This window comes from Hydractinia symbiolongicarpus, chromosome 9 (genome assembly GCF_029227915.1).
Source record: "Hydractinia symbiolongicarpus strain clone_291-10 chromosome 9, HSymV2.1, whole genome shotgun sequence".
Lineage (NCBI taxonomy): Eukaryota > Metazoa > Cnidaria > Hydrozoa > Anthoathecata > Hydractiniidae > Hydractinia > Hydractinia symbiolongicarpus.
The window spans coordinates 26,804,985-26,824,441 of NC_079883.1; the positions used below are offsets into that span (position 1 = coordinate 26,804,985).

Genomic DNA, 19,457 nt, shown 5'->3' on the forward strand with positions numbered 1-19,457 from the left:
TTTCCAATTTTGAAAATTTATATAGAATAATTCTAACACGTTTATTTAACTTTTTTTTAAGTTTTTGGATGTTTTGTGCCATAATTTAAGGTTCTAAAGAAGATATACAAAAGGAAAATACCTGGGTACAAACCATTCTCGTCCCCAGAGCTCTTTGAGTTTAAATCATCTACAACCCGAATTGTTAAACAATTGCCTGCTTTTAAATGTAACAAAAATTAACAAAAGTTATCAAATGTGGTTGGAAAATCCAAGTAATCGAGATTTCCATTTATCTCCATATTCCCTCCAATTCCTTTTACAGGGCAGGACAGATGGGAAGTGTTGATCTATGGAATAAAGAGCTTAAGAGAAGAGGGGAAAAAAAAAATTTTCCACCAGAAACACGAAAGAGTTTGAAAAAATTCGAATACTTTTTTTAAAACTTTATTTTGTGCTCTAAGAAAATATAGAGAAAATTGTGCTGTATTGGATATTTTATTTCTGTTCAGAATAACCCAAAATACTAAAAGGTCGAGAAAGTAAAAAACGACTTTCGCGGGTGGGTTGTTTGACCTCGTTCTAATGGATCCAAGTTAAAACGTTTGTTTTGCTCGACCCATTCTCTTTTTATAAACACAACATGGAGGCTTAATATGAATGGAATGTTTTAGTTTTTTGTCCTAATATAATGACAGTTTATTCTTTATAATTTATTCAAACTGGAGTGGCTTTCTAAAATGCCGACAAAGCTGAAGAAGGATAAGGACAAGGTATCAAAATATGTCAAATTTGAATTTTTAATTTGCTAGAAACACATTTACTTTTGCTTTTTTTCACCATATATCATTCATGCTTAGGTTTGGTGTTACTTCCTACGTGATAGTTATATTCTATTTTAGTATTAACTATCCTGTCATTTTTTCTTTCTGCTATGTTTCTGGAATTTAACCCTCTAAGTTTCTTTTTGTTTTGGGAGAAAATTATCTTATCAGCTAGATAGCAGGGGAATATCAAGCAGGTAGGTAGCCAGATATTTCCTGATTTCATTTGCTGTCAATCGATGGGGATTGGCTTTCTTTTGTCATGGTGATCATTTAATTAATGAGTCTGCCATTTCAAAACAATTGTTGGAAGAGAAATTAAGCAGGTCACTAGTGTCTACTTGACATAAAAAAATAATTTTTTGACCTTTACTTTAAGTACAGCTATATATTATATTATAATGGTTTTCTAAAATGCATGAATAATAAATGTATGCAACCGTAAATAAAATTTTTATTAGAAATTAAAAATAATAAAAAAAACATATATATATAATATACTAATGTTGGACAGTCGGGGACAACTAAAAATTAGATTATATTACGTCAAATTAGGATAGAAGCTTAGCAGATCTTCCATCTTATTTAAAAGATTCAATTTCTTTTTTTAGGATTATTTTGACAACCAAGTCAAGTTGAGCTATGTCTTTTTGGAGTTTGGTTGCTTGTTGGGGGCATCTTTTTTTTTAGCAAAATTTTGTATAGTTTTCCACAGGACAAAAAATTATATTTCAAAAGTCTCTGTGTTGGCTTATTATACTATAAAAAGGAGGTTTTATTTTGAGTTTAAAAATTGTTGCGACTATGCAACAGAACAGCGATAGGCAGCAAAAACCATGTTTAGCCTAATTAGGAGAAATAACGTTATAGCTGAATTTACAGTTACCCCCCCCCCCCCCCCCACTATTGGAAACAGTGAAATTATCATGGAAGCAAGCTATTGAGCCAAGAAATTGTAATACATTCAGATAAATAAACCAATGTATCAGGCCATTCCTTGAGACGAGTGCGATCGCACGCGCACTCGCGCGCACACTGTTAAAAAAATTTACGAGTGCTTTTTATCGCACTCGTCATCATCATCATTCATCATTCTCGGCTTAACGTTCGTTTTCCATGCTAGCATGGGTTGGACGGGGTATATTAATGACCCTCTTCCAATCTGATCTAGACTGTGTTAGATCTAAACTCAACTTCCTCTCTATCGTAAATTTTTTATTTTTCTAAAATATTATAGAATGATGAAAAGGGCTATTAAACCTAAAGTAAAAATTTGTTTTTTTTTAAGTATTTTTTAGCATAAAAATAAACAACATAATATTTATCATGAGTTGCCTGTAACAACAATGTACGGAACAATCTTTTCTAATGTTTATAGAATCTTGTTATCTATTTATATCTCAGCAATCACAGTGTGCATGATAAAATGATGAATGGCGGCAATAAAAAGGAGATAATTGTATTTTATATTTATTTTTGATATTCTCTGTGGCCACCTGTTGCTTGAAGCTAGCGAACATAAAAAAAGAAAATTATCATCTATACTATTGATCTATTTATTTTAACATTTATCAATATTTTCAACAGGAATTAATAATTAAGTCCTGGGCACTAGGTTGTGAAATACATGTCAATTAAACCTAAAATTGATACCTGCTATATTGCTCTATTACCAGAAGCAAATTATTTCAGTGTGCTCAATGTGATTGCAAAGATATAAATAGATTAGAATTACATTCAACACAAAAGAAAAATGATCTCCAGCATTGTGTTTAAGAGAGAGCTCATAACATTAGCAAGCAATAGAAAGTTCAACATTTTTTTGAATAGCAGAAAAAAAGATGTTGTGCGATAATTGAAATGTATTTTAATATTTAATTGTTCGTACACAAGAAGAGTATGACGTGAAAAAATTGTTTTATTCATACACAATGAGAGTGCACAACTCAAAATTTTCCTTTTATATTTCTTTTAATCATATATTTCTTGCAAGACTTAAACCTCATTTCTATACAGCTCAAATAACATATAACGTTGTGGTAAACAAAAAAAAAGTTAAGTGTGAATCACACTTGCAGATATTCACATCGCACTTGTAAATTTTGCTTACGAGTGCGATTTTTCACACACCATAGCACTCGTGGGTGCTTTTTGTAGCTCTGGCATATTTTTATTCAAGAAATGGCCTGATGTATATAATTGATCAAACGATGATTTGACATTTAGGGAGGGTAAGGGTTAATGAGTTAAAGTTATATGGCTGAAGTGTGTCAAAGAAACATTTTTTCTCACTCTATTTTGCAGCCATTTTGCTTGCTTTATGTCCTTTATACATCCCCAGGAAAATTCATCGTAGCCTGGTAGGTGTTGGGTGGGATCAGCTTCCCATTTTTTTTTACTTTTACTACAGAAATCATAATGACAATTACAAGAACTTAAATTAAACTTGCATATTCCCTTGTATATTTGTTATCAGAACAAACTATTAGAAACATCAGGATTTAATTTGCTTGTTTTATATGGCAGTTTTGTGACAGCTTTAATTTGTCGGTGTTTGATCCCAAAACATTTTGACTTTGACTTTTTTTACATTCTCTTTGAAGTTTCATAATAAATAATAATTTATATTTTGTTAAAATATCTTTCAGCTGTTATTTAGTTCCAAGGTAAAATTGGATAAATCAAAAATGTAATCTTTTGTGACTTTTCAGTAGAATCTTTGAAGGAGATTTGCCTTTAGTCGCATGTAAAAGTGACTAAAGACATTGGATAAATTTTAGGTTCTGACCATTAACTACATCTGAAGTTATTTGTTACAGAAGTTTTCTTGAAATTTGTTTAAAGTAACAGCCAATATCTAAGGTAAATAAATAATCTAAGGTGAATTGTATAGAAACTATAAAATTATCATATGTTCTAAAAGCAAACAGTAAAATAATTTTAGTACAAAAAACAAATGAGGGTTGAAGCAGAATTATTGATTCACACTAGTGGCCAGCCATTCCTTACATAAGCAGGAACGAGTTAAACTTTAGAAACCCTTACATTAATATATCTTGTTCATGTTAAAGTCCTCTTATTGACTTTATACTTTATTTTGTTAGAACTCGGAGAAGAAGGAGAAGAACAAAAGTGATCAGGATGAAGTAAGTAGATTATGTTTTGATGATGTAATGTTTTGAGTTAAATATCTTTTAAACAGATGCGACTCTTACACAAAAAGGTCAAACAAAAGAAAAAGGAAAAAATAAGAATTAGGATTTTCACAGACCTGCGCCAAATCAAATAATTAAAAGTAGTGAAAAAATACCTGGAAATATCAGGGACTTATACTATGGAATTGTCACAGCTTTAACCTAGTCACTTTAGCTTGATAGATTCAGGTCTTAAAGGGAACCCAAGGTACAAAATGATTTTGGACTTATATTATAGAGCTTAAAAAGTTAGGTAACAAGTCTCCAGATATTCACATTTAAAGAATTTTAGATTTAATTATGCTGCATGAATTATGATGTCATATTTTAGTAGTAACAAATTTACAATTTAGTCAATGTAACAATTTTAGTAGTAACAAATTTGGACATTTTCTTTCATTAGTTAATTCAGACCTGTTAAGGGGTGTGCATTCAAACTTTATCAATGCATAGATATTATAAAAGTTAATTGATTAACATAAGTTTTTTTGCCAAAATGACATTTGCTTGCTTGCTTCTCCCAGGCCTCTTATTTTTTTGCTGACTTAGGTGGGTTATATATGGCATATTGCTGGATACAACCTGCCATGATTATTTTACTTTAATATGATAACAAATTAATGACTCATTTTGGGGAATATGTATTTTAATTTTTTACCTAAATGTTACAAAAAGCTTGACTTCCAAGGCTTCCAATTTACAAGTCCCTCAAAATCTGTGGAAGTTTTGTTTCCAAGCATTAGTTTTTTTGTTATTTTACTAATAAATTAACTTCACACACATCACAAATAAAATAAATTGAATAAAGTCTCACCCGCATCATGGGTATGCTTCATTTTTATAATAAAAAAACTATTATTCTCTAATTATTGCATACAAAGACAAGAGTTTAAGTAAAAATAAGTAAAATTTGGTTTCCTTTTGGGAAATAATTAAGTAAACATATAGGGCTTATTAGAGTATGCCTACCGAATTTTATTGCAAACTGACATGCAAATCCTAAAATGAAAAGATTTTAATGTATGTTTCTTAACCCTATTATAGTATTTTTCTGTGTAACCATGGGGGATGCCTGCAGTAATTAAGTCCTGAATTTTAAATGACTATGAGTTAAAACTTGTGACATTGATAGAACAACGCAAAGATCTGTAAATGTAACACTGTTCTCTTCTGACTTTTTGAATTTCACACATCTCATGCATCACAAAATTTTGCATCCCTTACTGCCCTTCTCTCCTTACAATAGGGTTAACAGGTCTAAAGTCATCAGAAAATGTTAAATTTCACTATATAATAATATAGAGCTTCCGTGTGTCTGTGTGTGACTTTTGCAAAGTGGATTATATTCTTCACAATTTTGTTTAATAAAGTCTATAAAACATCGCATATCAATTTGTTTTGTAAATTACCAAACTTTGACGTTAAAATAATATTAACGTCAAAGGAAAGTATATTAACGTTAGTCAAACCATTACATGCACCTAAAACTTTGAGGCTAAATAACTTAGAAGCTAGGTGGTGTCGTCAATGATTTTTTACTGCATGGGTAACTAGGGACCACCTGGGACCAATTTGGGTAAGTTTCTCAAACCTGGGTCCCCAAATCCGTTTCGGAATTGACAGGTTGATGACGTCATAAAAAAACCTTTAAACCACAATATTTCCGTAACCGTTTGTCAAAAGTACATGATCCTATACATTTTATTGATCAGCGATTCAAGGTCTATACGATAAATGCAACGTGAAAACAAGTTCTAAATTATTTTTTGTGGATGAGTTGCTGCCGTCATCAAAATTCAACTCACCCTTTTTTTAATTTTAATTCTGCCTGAGTGGATTTTTCCACGGGCATTATTGACTAGTTAATATTAATATTAAAATATGGCATCATCAATAAAGTATGCATTTAAAGAATAATTAAATCCTAAAAATGTGAATACCTTGAGAACAAAAAGAGCTTATGGAATTATTTCAAATTAACTTTTTAAGCTCTACAACGAAATTCCAATATCATTTTTCAGCTTCATATTTATTAATTTATCAATTTACAATGATGTATGCAATTGGTATATAAAAAACTAGTTCAAAGCTCACGGAGAAATCTACACATGTTCGCCCATCACTTTATGTATCCTTCTCTTGTTTTTGCAGGACAACTCTTTCAGAATAGGGGTATCAATATTATAAAAATAGTCATTAGCCTGTAGAAAAAATCATAGGTTCCCAATGCATAGATTTCAGTCTTTGGATTTAATGTTAGCAAGAATTACTGGAATTACTCTACAGGGGTCCAAAATATAGATACGATGCAACCATTTTAAACAGAATAGAGTTATTATTATAGAGAAACTGCTTGACCAACAGAATTGGGTATATAAAAAAAAGTTAAGAAGTAAGGTATAACAAAAAATAGTCAATTCCAATTAAGTATCTTTCTTTTTCCTATAAAAGTTTCCTTCTTTGGTTATCTCTTCTTTTCTGTACAAGTGCAATGATATTTTGCAAATTTTATAATCAATTTGTTTTACATTATATTTATATTAATAACATTATAGAATTATTATTTTTTAAACACTCAAAATCATTTATCACATGCAGTGTCTTTTTGTTTCAATTTCCTTGTAATATTTTATTCCTAAATACAAAAAGTAAATGTTTTTAAGTTTAAATTGAATAAGTACAGATATAGATATTAGCTAGTACTCTAATTTATTCCCATATATATATATATATAACATTTTTGACCTGGTTGTAGTTTGTTTTGGATAAATTGGATCTTTTATATTTTATTTATTTATCTTTGGTAAAAAACTTAAGTGAGATTACTGAGGGGTAATGTTGTGGAAGTAATGCTGTATTATATCGTACAATAACTATTTTTATCCTTATTTTTAGTTGGTTAAATAAGTTGGTTCTAAAACATTAACACATTTGTGTTAATTTTTTAGAAAAGTTATGCTGAATTATACTCAATTTTCAAAAAGAACTTAAGGTTTATTTTTATCAGGATTTATGTTAATGTATAAATTTTATGTTCACTCACAATATAAAGTACTGCTAAGAGTATAGTAAGGTTTTTTAACCACTTTTTATGTCAAAGAACTTATTTATAAATTTCTAAAATAAAAAAATAGATGCCGCGATGATGTGCTAAAAACATTTGCAAAATACCAAACTTATCAAAAGTTGACCAATGAAGAACACTTCAAAGCAAACATATAACACGTGATGTGTATATTTTGCAATTAAAGAGTTTTGGAACTTGATAGAATTGAAACAATAGACCTATTTCAATGTCTATTTCCATTCCGCAGAATACACAGCCGGAATAGACATAGTAACATGAAAACGAGGTTAGTTTAGAGATAATTTTAATTTTCCAGCGAAGTGATGCACGTATAGTTTGTTTACCTCATTCTTCAAATTAACTTGTCAAATGGGCAAATTATGAACTGTTGGTAAAAGAAATTGAAATTGGCATTTATTTTATACCCATTGGGCTTATTAAAGTTGCTGGTTTATATTTTTTTACTAGTGTTTAGATAGCTAAGGTTGATTGGTTTGGATTTTATATATAGTTACACTAGCACACTAGCATTGGTTACTACTAGTTAGCTAGTTAAAGATTTAACCAATGTTGTTGACACATATATACACTTTATTCTTTGTTATTGGATATATATATATATTTTTAAACATCTGTAAATAACATTATGACTTGCTATCCTAAGCATATTGGATTAGTGGTATTCGGCTGAATACTGGTCCTATGTTATACATTTAACAAATTGTAAGAGCAATCCAATCAACCAAGGTAAAAGCATGCTTACTCATAACTACCCTTGACTCTTATTTTTGATAAAAATCGTGGCCTGTAAGAATGTAACAGTTGCAGCTACAGAAGGTTGTTGTTTTTAAATTCACAAATTGTTCTGTCAATCAGTACTATTTCTATAAGTATTGTCAGTAATATTATTTCTTTAAGTATTGCCAGATTGTTTTTTTCATGTCAGGTATAACTATGGGTATTTTAATTTATTTGTACCTAAAAGCGAAGATCAACAACTTATGGAAAAATATTTTTTAAAGGGTGTTCTTCTTAGACAAATTGGATAGAATTAACATAAAATCTTTTCTGTATTATACTTCTTAAGTTTCCGAATTTAAGAATTCAAATCTAAGAGGGCAATAGATTTTTTATACAGAAAACTATGTACTTTAATCAAATAATAATAAATAGGCATTTATTTATATATTTTTGGGGGGAGAGGAGGAAATTTCTTTAAAAGCTAAGAGAATTGTAAATGAATAAACCAGTCACAATTGAATATGTTTAATACTCAATCGATTTACCACAATTACTTAACCAAATTTTAAATATATACAGACACCCTTGCAACTAATAAATGGCTTTGTTTTATTTTTTTAAGACAACGCAGACAACATAACCTTACAAGTTTAACACTCATTGTTAAAATAGTTGATGGAGGCCTAATCTTGCTCTGTCAAGTTAACTCCAAAAGGAAGAACCTTGAACCTATTTTCCTAGAGAAGAGAGCAACACTACACTTACTAAATATTTTCAAGGAGTGATAAAGCTACAATACTAATATGAACCTGAAAAGAAAAATCAAAAAAACAAAATTATGATTACTAAGTACACTGGGTTGAGCCAAAAATATGTTTATTATAACTGTATACTAAATGCATTAGTTAAAGCTTAGTAGCAGGGGACACCACATCATCTCTTTGTAGATAGCTAGCTATAACATCCTATATATAATATCTACCTAATAGGATGAAAAGTTGGCTAACTTTTCAGGAAAATAGTTATGACTTAGCTATATAATTGTAATATATATAAATTATAAGTATATAAGTTATGAAGTTTCAGTAAACTAGGTAAACATTTTGTAAGTTACAGTATGGAATATAAACTTTTTGTAGGAGTAAGAAACAAGGCGTTTGTTGGCTAGCTAGCTATAGAGCTAGCTAGCCAACAAGTTAAAGTTGTCACAAATAGACACTTATTATTACTAAATATTCATAACTTTTGTCACACTACCACTACTAATACCCTCTATATACTTGTATCCGCTACGATTCTTTCAATATGGCACTTGGAAATTATGAAACCAACATCGGTTGATAATAACTGATGTCAGGAGCAGCTAGTAAACAACTTGGCATCCCGAACTTTATCTAAACTTCGTTCTTTATCTCAACTTCGTTCTTTATCTCAACCTCGTTTTCCTGCAATGTTTTGATTTTTCACGGCCAGTCATGAAAAGGCAATATTGAAATAGGTCTATTGCTCATGTTAACTTGATGTTTTTGAGTTACGTCACAATGATTAAAGAGTTAATTAATTAAAACTCTTACAAGTTTGACTTTATTGAGATCACATTTTCAAACTGTTCCTGGGGCAAGTCCTTAGTTTATTACAATTTATTTTTAACTTTTTCTTCTATTTATAAGGAAAGAAAAAGTCTTGCGTAAATAAACTTTTTGGGTGTCTAATTTCTAATTTTAGAAATTAAAGAATGAATAAAAAGAATTTCCAATGTTTTGTTATTTAAAGAAGGCGCTCTGCAGATTATTTTACATCAATGCTATTCTTAATAATCAGATCAAGATATGTTGTGCACAATTCTCACTGTAACTTTTTTTAAAAAAAGAAAAAATTCATATTTCCAATAAATTATTGATTGATTTGAAAAAATAAGTTTAAAGATTTTTAATTAGATTTGTGCTTAAATAAGTAAATTTTTTCATACACATGGCATTTTAAAGATAACATTGATAAGGTATAGTTTAGTCTTGAAAAAAGTAAATTCAATCCATGGAGGTGAGTTGAAATTCTTGTTTTTATGTTCCCTTTTTTAGAGTGTTTTATCCACAAACTCAATGTCTTTTTTATTTACATTACCAGGGATTGCTATTAAATATTAAATAAATTTGTAAACTTCTTATATTAACTCCTTCTTTTCTTTTTTCCACGACAATAGACAAACTCCTAATAATGTCTAATTGGTAACCGTAACACCAATTGTGTATAAACATTTTTGTGCACAGTGTTTATTAAGTTGAATCTTCATTCAATATTTCATACACTTAAGAGTGAATGTTATTTTTATGTAGATACTTTTACAAGTAAACAATGCCTGAACAGCCTTATAATTTGTTAATGTTGACCTTTGTTCAATTATTCTTGTTTTGTCTACATAAAGGTTTATTATTAATTTGAAAACAATGCTTAGCAACCTGGCTTATTTTTGGAGATCGGAAAGACTGATAATTTTTAATGTCTATTATTATTGTTATTTCCCAAACAATAAATTAAAACAAATCTGCTAATGAAGAAAAGTCTACTTATTTTACTTTAATGGAAATTTTGTATGAAAATTTGTTTGAATGGACTTGAATTTAGGGTGTTGGATAAAATCTACAAAGTTTGCATCTTTTTTTTTGTTTTAATGTTAGATTAGCCTAAACTATTTACACACCGGTATAAGATGTATAGTTTATCTTGTTGTAACATGATTTTTTCAACTTAATAAACATTGTACATTTTGATTTTCAAGTGAAACTTCAAGATGCGTTAAATCACGTTTTGTAAGATAAATTAGAAAGTGAAACTGTCCTGAAATTTTTTTAAAAAAAAAATTGCCAGATTTTACCATTAAAAATTAAATTGATAGTAAAAGTTTTATAAATCTAACAGTTGGTAAAGTTACCTATGGTAGACATGTTGGTTGGGTTTATGGACTCACTCAAATCTTTGGTATGTTTTTTTTGTTTCATTATCTTCAAAATGTAATCATTTATCCTCACCATAATAATAATTGTAGTAAATGAGAACATTAAATGCATTCTGTCAGTGTTTATAAATAGGTTTGTATTTAAAAAAATTACGAATTAATTATTCTTTTGTTTTGCAATCAACAAAATAAATAAGTGGACCTGTGTCATTTCAAAAGAATTGTTTTGTGGTTAGCTATTAGGTTTTTTGTTATTGTCTTAAAGTTACATGCTAAATCGTGGGTTAGACTTGCATATGTGGTTCTTCTTGTTATTGTCATTATAAATGAAAGAATAAAACTTGATATTTGCAGTATGAATATGTTTGTAGCAGCTTTGCGAGTAATTTTATTTATATATTATTAAACTACAGAATTTTATACTTCCTTGTGTTTCTTTCTCTTTTACAGTTTTCTTTTTGCTGTTTTTTTTTGTATGGAATTTAAAGATAATTGTATTCCTACTTAGAAAATGAAGAACACCAATCCTCCACCACAAACGCCTGTGGTGAAAAAGACCGGCATGGCACAGCTTCTTAAAAGAGACAAACGGCAGGGCTCTTCTGCCTTCAATATCAGCAAAAATAGAGAATTACAGAAACTTCCTTTAATGAAAGGTACATTATTTTGTAAAAACTGAGAAAGTATTTCACATGTTGACCATCAAAAAGGAAAACTTAAAATATTGTTTTTCCCAACTTGCTTTAAAGATAAAAATGTATTAAAAAGAATAAGAGACTTCTAAAAAAGTCAGATGAATATAGGTGAAACATAAATTTATTGTATATTGACAACTTCAATTATTAGGCCAATTATGTTTCTAGATGTTTCACAAAGTGAAAAAGAAAATTTATTTATTCAAAAGCTACAACAATGCGGCACTCTTTTTGACTTTATTGTTGATCCATTATCTGACTTAAAATGGAAGGAAGTGAAGCGAGCAGCTCTGAACGAAATTGTTGATTATGTCACACATCATCAAGGTGTAATAACTGAGGCAATTTATCCAGAAGCATGCGCCATGGTATGGACAAAATCCTTTTGTTATTATTTTTTAGTTTTATTACAACTTAAAAAAAGTTATTACTTTAATAAGCCTTATTATTATTATTTTTAGTTTTCTATTAATGTATTTCGTTCTCTACCACCATCTGCAAATCCAGCTGGTGCTGAATATGATCCGGAAGAGGACGAACCAACTCTTGAAGCTGCTTGGCCGCATTTACAGGTTTCTCTTTTACCATAACTTTTTCAATGTCAAAAGGGAAACTTTTATTTGTCAAAAGTGATTCTTTTGCAAAAAAAAAATAAGACAGGCCAATTATTTGATTTATTGTGTCACTAAATAAACATCATATTTATTTTTTCTTTCATAGATTGTGTATGAATTCTTTCTGCGTTTTCTCGAATCACCTGACTTTCAACCAAATATTGCAAAGAAATATATTGATCAAAGATTCCTCATATCTGTAAGTAATTTGTATAATCTCTAAATACTGTCTAATATATGAATGGACAATGCATCTTTGTTTCAGAAGCACTGATATCAATCCTATAACTGTGTTTTATCTTAGCTTCTGGATTTATTTGACAGTGAGGACCCACGCGAAAGAGATTTTTTAAAAACTATATTGCATCGGATTTATGGAAAATTTCTTAATTTACGCGCTTACATTAGAAAGCAAGTTAATAATTTATTTTACAGGTAAATCATTGTGTTTCCTAATTTTGTTATTATACATTGTTTGTTGTTTTTTATTCATGCAAAGTTTTAAGGTAACTGGGAATTTCTGAAGTTCGTGAAATTAGTTCATTCTACCATAATTCTAACATAATTATTCAATCTGTGATGCACTCTTATTCGAGGCGCATAGGTAGGCAAATAATAGATGATAAACAAAAAGTCTCCCAAATAAGATATAACAACTAACAGAAAAAAGTAATTTAGTTACATAGCAATACCAATCTCGGTGCAGCTTGGTGATTATTAAAACTACAAACATAAAAGTAACAAATAATCAAATGTGTGAACACGTCACGCTAATATTAAAAAAACTTAGTATTAAAGTTTATTTTGTGATTTTCTGTTGTTCATACTTTTTCATGAATTATAATGGTATGGTATTATAATGGTACACCATATTCACTAACCTTAAAGATTATGAAAGGCTGTGTACTTGTTGGAGATGTGTGTGTGTGTGTGTTTGTAAAGTACACACCAAATTGAATAATTACAAAAACAAATTACTCAATAAATTTTAAGGACTAGCTGTTAGCCCATTGGTATTCACATCTAGCATTGTGGTTCACAGACAGACAAGCAGCTGTATACTACAGGATTTATAGATTTTCAAACTGAATTCTCAAAAATTATTTTCCATCAAAGTATTTCACACAAATCAATTCAGCTACACCAATAATTGTTTTTTTTACATTTCTATTTTTTTATTGATCATAAATAAATAATTATAAATTATGTTTCAGTTTATTTCTATGATACTGTATTAATGCAATTGGTTTTAAAATACCCCAAACAATTATGGGGACAAAAGTAATCACAACTTCAGTATATGGACCTTAAAAACATAAAATTTGATTAACTAATATTTATAAATATGCAAATTACGAATGAGCTCAGTGTTAACTTTTTCATTCAATGTTAATACTTTTTTAAATTTTAGTTTTATATATGAAACAGAAAGACACAACGGTATTGCTGAACTGTTGGAAGTGCTCGGAAGGTATGCTAATTTGATTCTAAGTATAACGTTTACTTATTAATAGGTGAGTGTTGTATGGTTGCAGTATTTTATCATAAAAGTCACAAGCTTTATTGGCAACTTGAAAAGACCCTGAGAATTATGTTTTCATTTACAACAGCTATTACTGAATACAGATGTAAAGTTGCATCTATAAACCATGCAGTGGAATAAACTATATGATACTTAATCCCTTTTCAACTTGTAACTGAAAATAATATTTTTATTTTAGCATTATCAATGGTTTTGCACTGCCATTGAAAGAAGAACACAAAGTTTTCCTGCTGAAAGTATTGCTTCCTCTTCACAAAGCAAAAGCTTTGAGCATGCACCATCCACAACTAGCTTACTGTGTTGTACAATTTCTGGAGAAAGACCCAACTCTGACTGAACCTGTAAGTTTGGTCATTCTTATGTTTGTTCTTTTGTTCATTCAGTTGTACATTTATTTGCGCAATTGTTAGAAGTTTGCTTTGTTTGCTTTTTTTTTCAGCACTGTTCTGTTGATCAAAGTGTTGTTTTTGGAGATCCTATGTTGTTTTTAAAAATTCTATTAAACAGATATTTTTTTTTTAATTTAGACAATCATGGGACTGCTTAAATTTTGGCCTAAGGTTCACAGTCCTAAAGAAGTAAGTATGTAATACACTATGAAGCGCAAAAACAAAAGTTTCACCTGATTTTCTTTCCTATAAAAACAAAATTATTAATCCTTCTAAACTATGCTTTTGTGTCTGTCTTTTTAGGTTATGTTTTTAAATGAGTTGGAAGAAATTCTGGATGTTATTGAACCAAATGAATTTGTGAAAGTTATGCAGCCTCTGTTCCGAAAGCTTGGTCAGTGTGTGTCTAGTCCTCATTTCCAGGTAATTTAAAGCTTAGAAAGATTTTTACCCATGCACACGAAACAAACAAATTTATGTGTGATTGCATTCAAAATGCACACCAAACTTTATCTAAAGTACTACATGTTTGTGCTTGCTATACACCCAAACAACTATCTAATGACCTGGCTTTGTTAACAAAATGTAATTATTTTGATTAGATCATAACATGTGTCTGTAATAATATAAGCAAACATTTAACTAAGCTCACACAACCTTTTACCAAGAAGGTTATTTTTAACATTATTGTTATTTTGGTAATTTTTCTTTTTTATTTAAAAATGTTTGTTTCTGTAAAACCAGTCCATAGTAAGTCCATAATACCTAATCCCTTTATCTTCACCTTGCAAGGAAGAAAAGAAAATAATCACAATGTTATGCCATGCTAGCAATAAAAATATTTGCCAGTGGATATAATTTTTATTACAATACTGGTTGGCAATTTTTTAGGACTATCAGCTTAATTAAAGTTACTTGTGTGAACTGATAATCAAAATTTTTTTTATTACAGGTTGCAGAAAGAGCATTATATTATTGGAATAATGAATACATTATGAGCCTTGTTAGCGATAATGCTACTGTTATCATACCTATTATATTCCCAAGTCTTTATAAACATTCCAAAAGTCATTGGAACAAGTAAGACATCTGGTTTTAAAAACAAAGATACTTCTTCCTTAACTGAAGACTAAAAATCTCTTAATGTTGATGAGGGCTATATGAGCTATGCAAGCTGTATCGTTAAGTTAGGACAAAAATCCTTTTTTTTTTATTAGCAACATCCCTTTTTAGTATAGCCTGAGTATTTTTAATTTATTCAAAATTTTATAAGTTAGCAGTTAAAAGTATCTCTAACCTCATGTGAGCAAACATTTTCTATGGAAATTTCCTTGTTTCCTATGAAAAAAAATAAAGACACCTTGATCCAAAGTTTTTCTTTCTTTTTTTTTTGAAGTATTTGGTAGCATTTTTAATGCTTTCTCATAAAAAACAGGCTTGCAGTCATGAAAATTAAATCATGTATAGCTTGCCTTGCATCGAAGATAATTAAATTACCAATAAGTCATTGTTCCCTTGTAAAAAGTCGCAGGCTTTCAATAATTTTACTTTTGTAAGATGGGATGAACGCTTACTTGGAGATGGGTTTACACTTCTAAAGGCTACCTAATATTTCCATGTTGGTTTCACAACGTCTAGTGTTATTACCTGTCAATGTTTTTTTCGAAATTTAAATATGTAAAATAAACTGTAAATTTAAGGATTATTTTTAATTATTTTTTTCAGAACAATACATGGACTTATTTACAATGCTTTGAAACTGTTAATGGAAATGAATCAACGTTTGTTTGATGAATGTGCAACTGTTTATAAAGAACAAATGGAAAGGTAAGCGCTCACAGACCTCAAAGAATAAACAAAGTTTTACTTGGGTGTTTTGTATAAAAAGTGTGTGACCATGGTTTTAAATACGATGGTAAAACCACGAAAGCTGTTACAAATATTAGATTTATTTATTTTTTGTGTTTTTATAATTTTTGATGTTCTATTTTTATTGGAGACAGGAAGTATGCAGTTGGAGGTATTTTGAATTATCGTGTAAACCTTGTTATAAATATAATTTTTTTCTAATACAGAGAACAACAGAAAATGGAGGAAAGAGAAGCTGCATGGCATAAAATATTCGATTTAGCACTGCAAAACCCGCACGTGAGAAGCTATATCTTTTTTTCCTTGAATAATTATTTTTTCATGCTTCAGCAAGACTAATAGTATGCCCCAACTCCAAAGAACCTTTTTTTGATTTTTTAGGGTTTTTATTATGAGTCAGTATAAATTTATTTCATAAGGTCTAATTTTATCCCCTCGTTCTTTTGTGCTGCAGGCGTTTAATAATTTGAATTTTTGAAGAATAAAAACAACCAAGTAAGACTGATGGATATAGAACTGTGGAATAATTATACTTAAGCTTTTACTAAAGAATCTTAGAAATTAAAGCTGAATTGGTATTTTTAGAGTTAAATTAACTCTTCGTAATGGAGAATCACCATAAATTTTAAGTTAGAAGAGGGCGCTCAAAAAATAGCAAAAACATCAACAAATGTTTTTCTTTTATTATTTTGCAACTTCTGGGGAAAGGTTTCATAGCTTTTTATGAGAAAACACTCCAAGGACATTAAAACAAAAGAGGAAAAAAATAAAGAAAAATAACCACTACAAAAAAAATGTACAAAACTAAAATATAGGCTACAAAATATCATGCACTGCCCCTTTATTTTATCTTTAAGCGCGTGGCACCTGACATTTTTAACCCACTCAGCTGTGCATAAAAGAAAATCTGATTTGATTTGGAAATTTGCCCCAGCCAGGACGACATGTCAGCGAATTCAGACACAGTTAATTAAGATCAGCCTATCAGCTTTCAATCATACATATGTGCAACACTTTTGTCTGTTTTACTTTTTAAATGTTTTTGGTATGCTTTTTTCTGCATTAATTTTTGTTCTTTTATTTTTATTAGTCAACAAAACATTTAAATATTGATCCGGCTTTACTTGAAGACTTTCCATCTCTGGCAAATAAAATGAATGAATTGAATAAAGAACGAAATAATAATAAAAATATAATAGATGTTGATGAACTTCATCTTGAGGTAAATAATTTTCATCATTTTTGTTGTTGTAGTTATTTTAGTTTTTGTTCACTGATTTTGAATGCCCAAGGAGTCTTGATAACATTTCAAAAAGTTGTTGCGAATGCGATTTTTTAGTCCAAGGTTGGGTTTTTAATAAAGTCACAAATTTTTGTTTCGTATCTGTGACCGAAAATACCAAACCAGAAGCAAATTTGGCTTTCCAAAGAACATGTTTTTTTTTTCATCTAAAGAAAATTCAAATTTGAAAAAAAAAGTCTAATTTGTTTGTCTACTTTTTAAACATTACGTCATTACCATTGGTGCAGTCATATTATTAAAGTTGGTAAAGCCTTCACAGTGCATAACTTGGGAACGGATGGATGATCTAATTCGGATTGACGACGTCATCAAAATTCTTTTAAACCTTAATATCTCTGTAACCGTTAGTCATCATTTTTTGGCAATTTCATAAATAGAAAGCAGTTTTTACTTAAGATTTGACGTTTAGCGGTTATTGCCTTTTGGAACACGAATTCTGGCCTAAAAGTGCTGGTTAACTTTTGGTCATTTTACAGTATGGTGTATGAACGCGACTACTAATGCATTCCATAAGTTAGAGGCATAATATGAAAGATAATTCATAGGTGAAGATCTGCATTCATACTAAATTTTTGTGTTAACTAAATTTTCAAGCTTTTATTATTTGTTGTAATGGTTACAGTGGCGTTACATAATTTAAATTGTATTAACTTTAATCCGATATACATACCATGAACCCTAAGGCTTTGCGTTCGGGGTATTCTTGAGTTTGAGAAGAGTTTTTAGAGAACCTGAAGCATGCAAGATTGGTTTACTTCATCCTTATTTTTTTCTAGGTTGAAAGTGTTGGTGAAATGAAACAACATAACCAGCAACGACTGGGTTTTCGGCGAAAATCCGAACTACCTCATGACTCAATGACGATACAGGCTTTACAAAGACACACGCATCCTGATGAGTATTTAACCAGTCAACAGGAAAGTTGATCTTTTACGTGACATATTATTACATCAGAATTTTTTAACTTGGGTGGTATCCTTACAGATTTCATCTTTTACTGTCCTGCTTTCAACAGTGAAGTTGTAGCTCTGTGTCATGACGTGTATTGAAGAAGCATGCAGTTAAAGTTTCGGTTTCATTTTAAAGTTTTTCCTTTCACTAGTTTATTTTTGGCAATTCCAATATTTCATATTTTTAAGTACGAAAAGTGAAAACTCACTGATCTGTTGGTTGTTCAGATGTAATCAGATATCCTACGTTGTATTGGAGGTACAAGTTGAGAAAATGTTTAAAACTGTACTTTTTTTCAAATATTGCACATCTATTGTTCCCTGAATAATAACAACAATCATTTGTAACCGATTTTTTTTATTTTAAACTTTCTTTTTATTTAAATTGTGTTATGGTCTTAGTCTGTGAAAAGTTTTAGGATGGATTGTAGCTGCAAAAATAGGAGGAATACGTAAAGTCTCATTTCTTCTTATACACTTTTAAAGAGCGAAAATTAGTACGTATAAAGTAACATTTTTTCGTATTGAAAATTACCCCCTTGTCCACCGAGTTCTTGATAACTAGTCGTTAGTCCGTGGACAATTCCACAGGGGGTAGCCTGTGGTATATATTTCCCGAAACCTGCCCCCTTGTTAGCATGAAGTAAGAAATTTCTTGGATGGGGGTTATTACCAAATAATTATACGTGCGATTATAATAGCTATTTCGATTACAAACCCCCCGGTTTTTATATTGGCTTACAGACAGACAGCGAGTATTATAATATGTAGGGAGGCGTATTTTGCCTATATTAATACAATTTGATGCTATCAGAGTTTACTAACTTTCGTCCTAGAAACTTTTCCCAAACACTTTTTTCTGTTTTAGCGCTTCTTTCGTAGTATTTCTATTATACAATTCTATTACAACAATTAGAATTTCCGTGGTATTGATCAAAAATAAGTATTTGATGCAGGCGGATTAATTTTCTTTATCATTTGCTTATCTATTGTGTTACAGAAAGGGGTACAATGTAACAGGTTCTCAACAATGTTTGCAGTATCCCCCGTTTTAATCAAAATCTGTATAGCAGTTTATAAGGAAACTTTAGTTTGGTTGTGTCGAATGACTATATTTGGTTAACTGTAAAAGGGAAAAATCACTGCAACGGAGAGCAATATGTTGATATTTTGTTTTTGTTTTGTGTTTATTTGTATTTAAACTTTTGTATCATTTGTATATATCATTCTGTATATTACAGAAAAATAATGAAATATATAAAGCTTAGCACATTAAATTCTTGTTTTATTCTTGTGTATTGTTAATTTAAGTCTTGTAATCAAGGTGCATTTCTTA

The 19,457-nt window shown here is 29.8% G+C and overlaps 1 protein-coding gene across 2 annotated transcripts; it reads left to right on the forward strand.

Annotated features, from left to right (window-relative positions):
* Window positions 1-583: 583 nt before the first annotated feature.
* LOC130657563 (serine/threonine-protein phosphatase 2A 56 kDa regulatory subunit gamma isoform-like) lies at window positions 584-19,398 on the forward strand. 2 transcript variants are annotated; one of them, XM_057460549.1, is made up of 16 exons: window positions 584-752; window positions 3,908-3,949; window positions 11,267-11,414; window positions 11,622-11,821; window positions 11,915-12,025; window positions 12,174-12,266; window positions 12,372-12,502; window positions 13,479-13,538; window positions 13,789-13,951; window positions 14,138-14,188; window positions 14,303-14,422; window positions 14,952-15,079; window positions 15,725-15,826; window positions 16,075-16,147; window positions 16,959-17,090; window positions 17,948-19,398. In XM_057460549.1, exons 1-16 carry the CDS (start codon window positions 720-722, stop codon window positions 18,095-18,097), a joined length of 1,737 nt encoding a protein of 578 aa, XP_057316532.1. In that variant the 5' UTR covers window positions 584-719; the 3' UTR covers window positions 18,098-19,398. The 2 variants fall into 2 exon arrangements, with proteins under 2 accessions (XP_057316532.1, XP_057316533.1); XM_057460550.1 differs by lacking the exons at window positions 584-752; window positions 3,908-3,949 and adding an exon at window positions 10,645-10,781.
* Window positions 19,399-19,457: the final 59 nt, after the last annotated feature.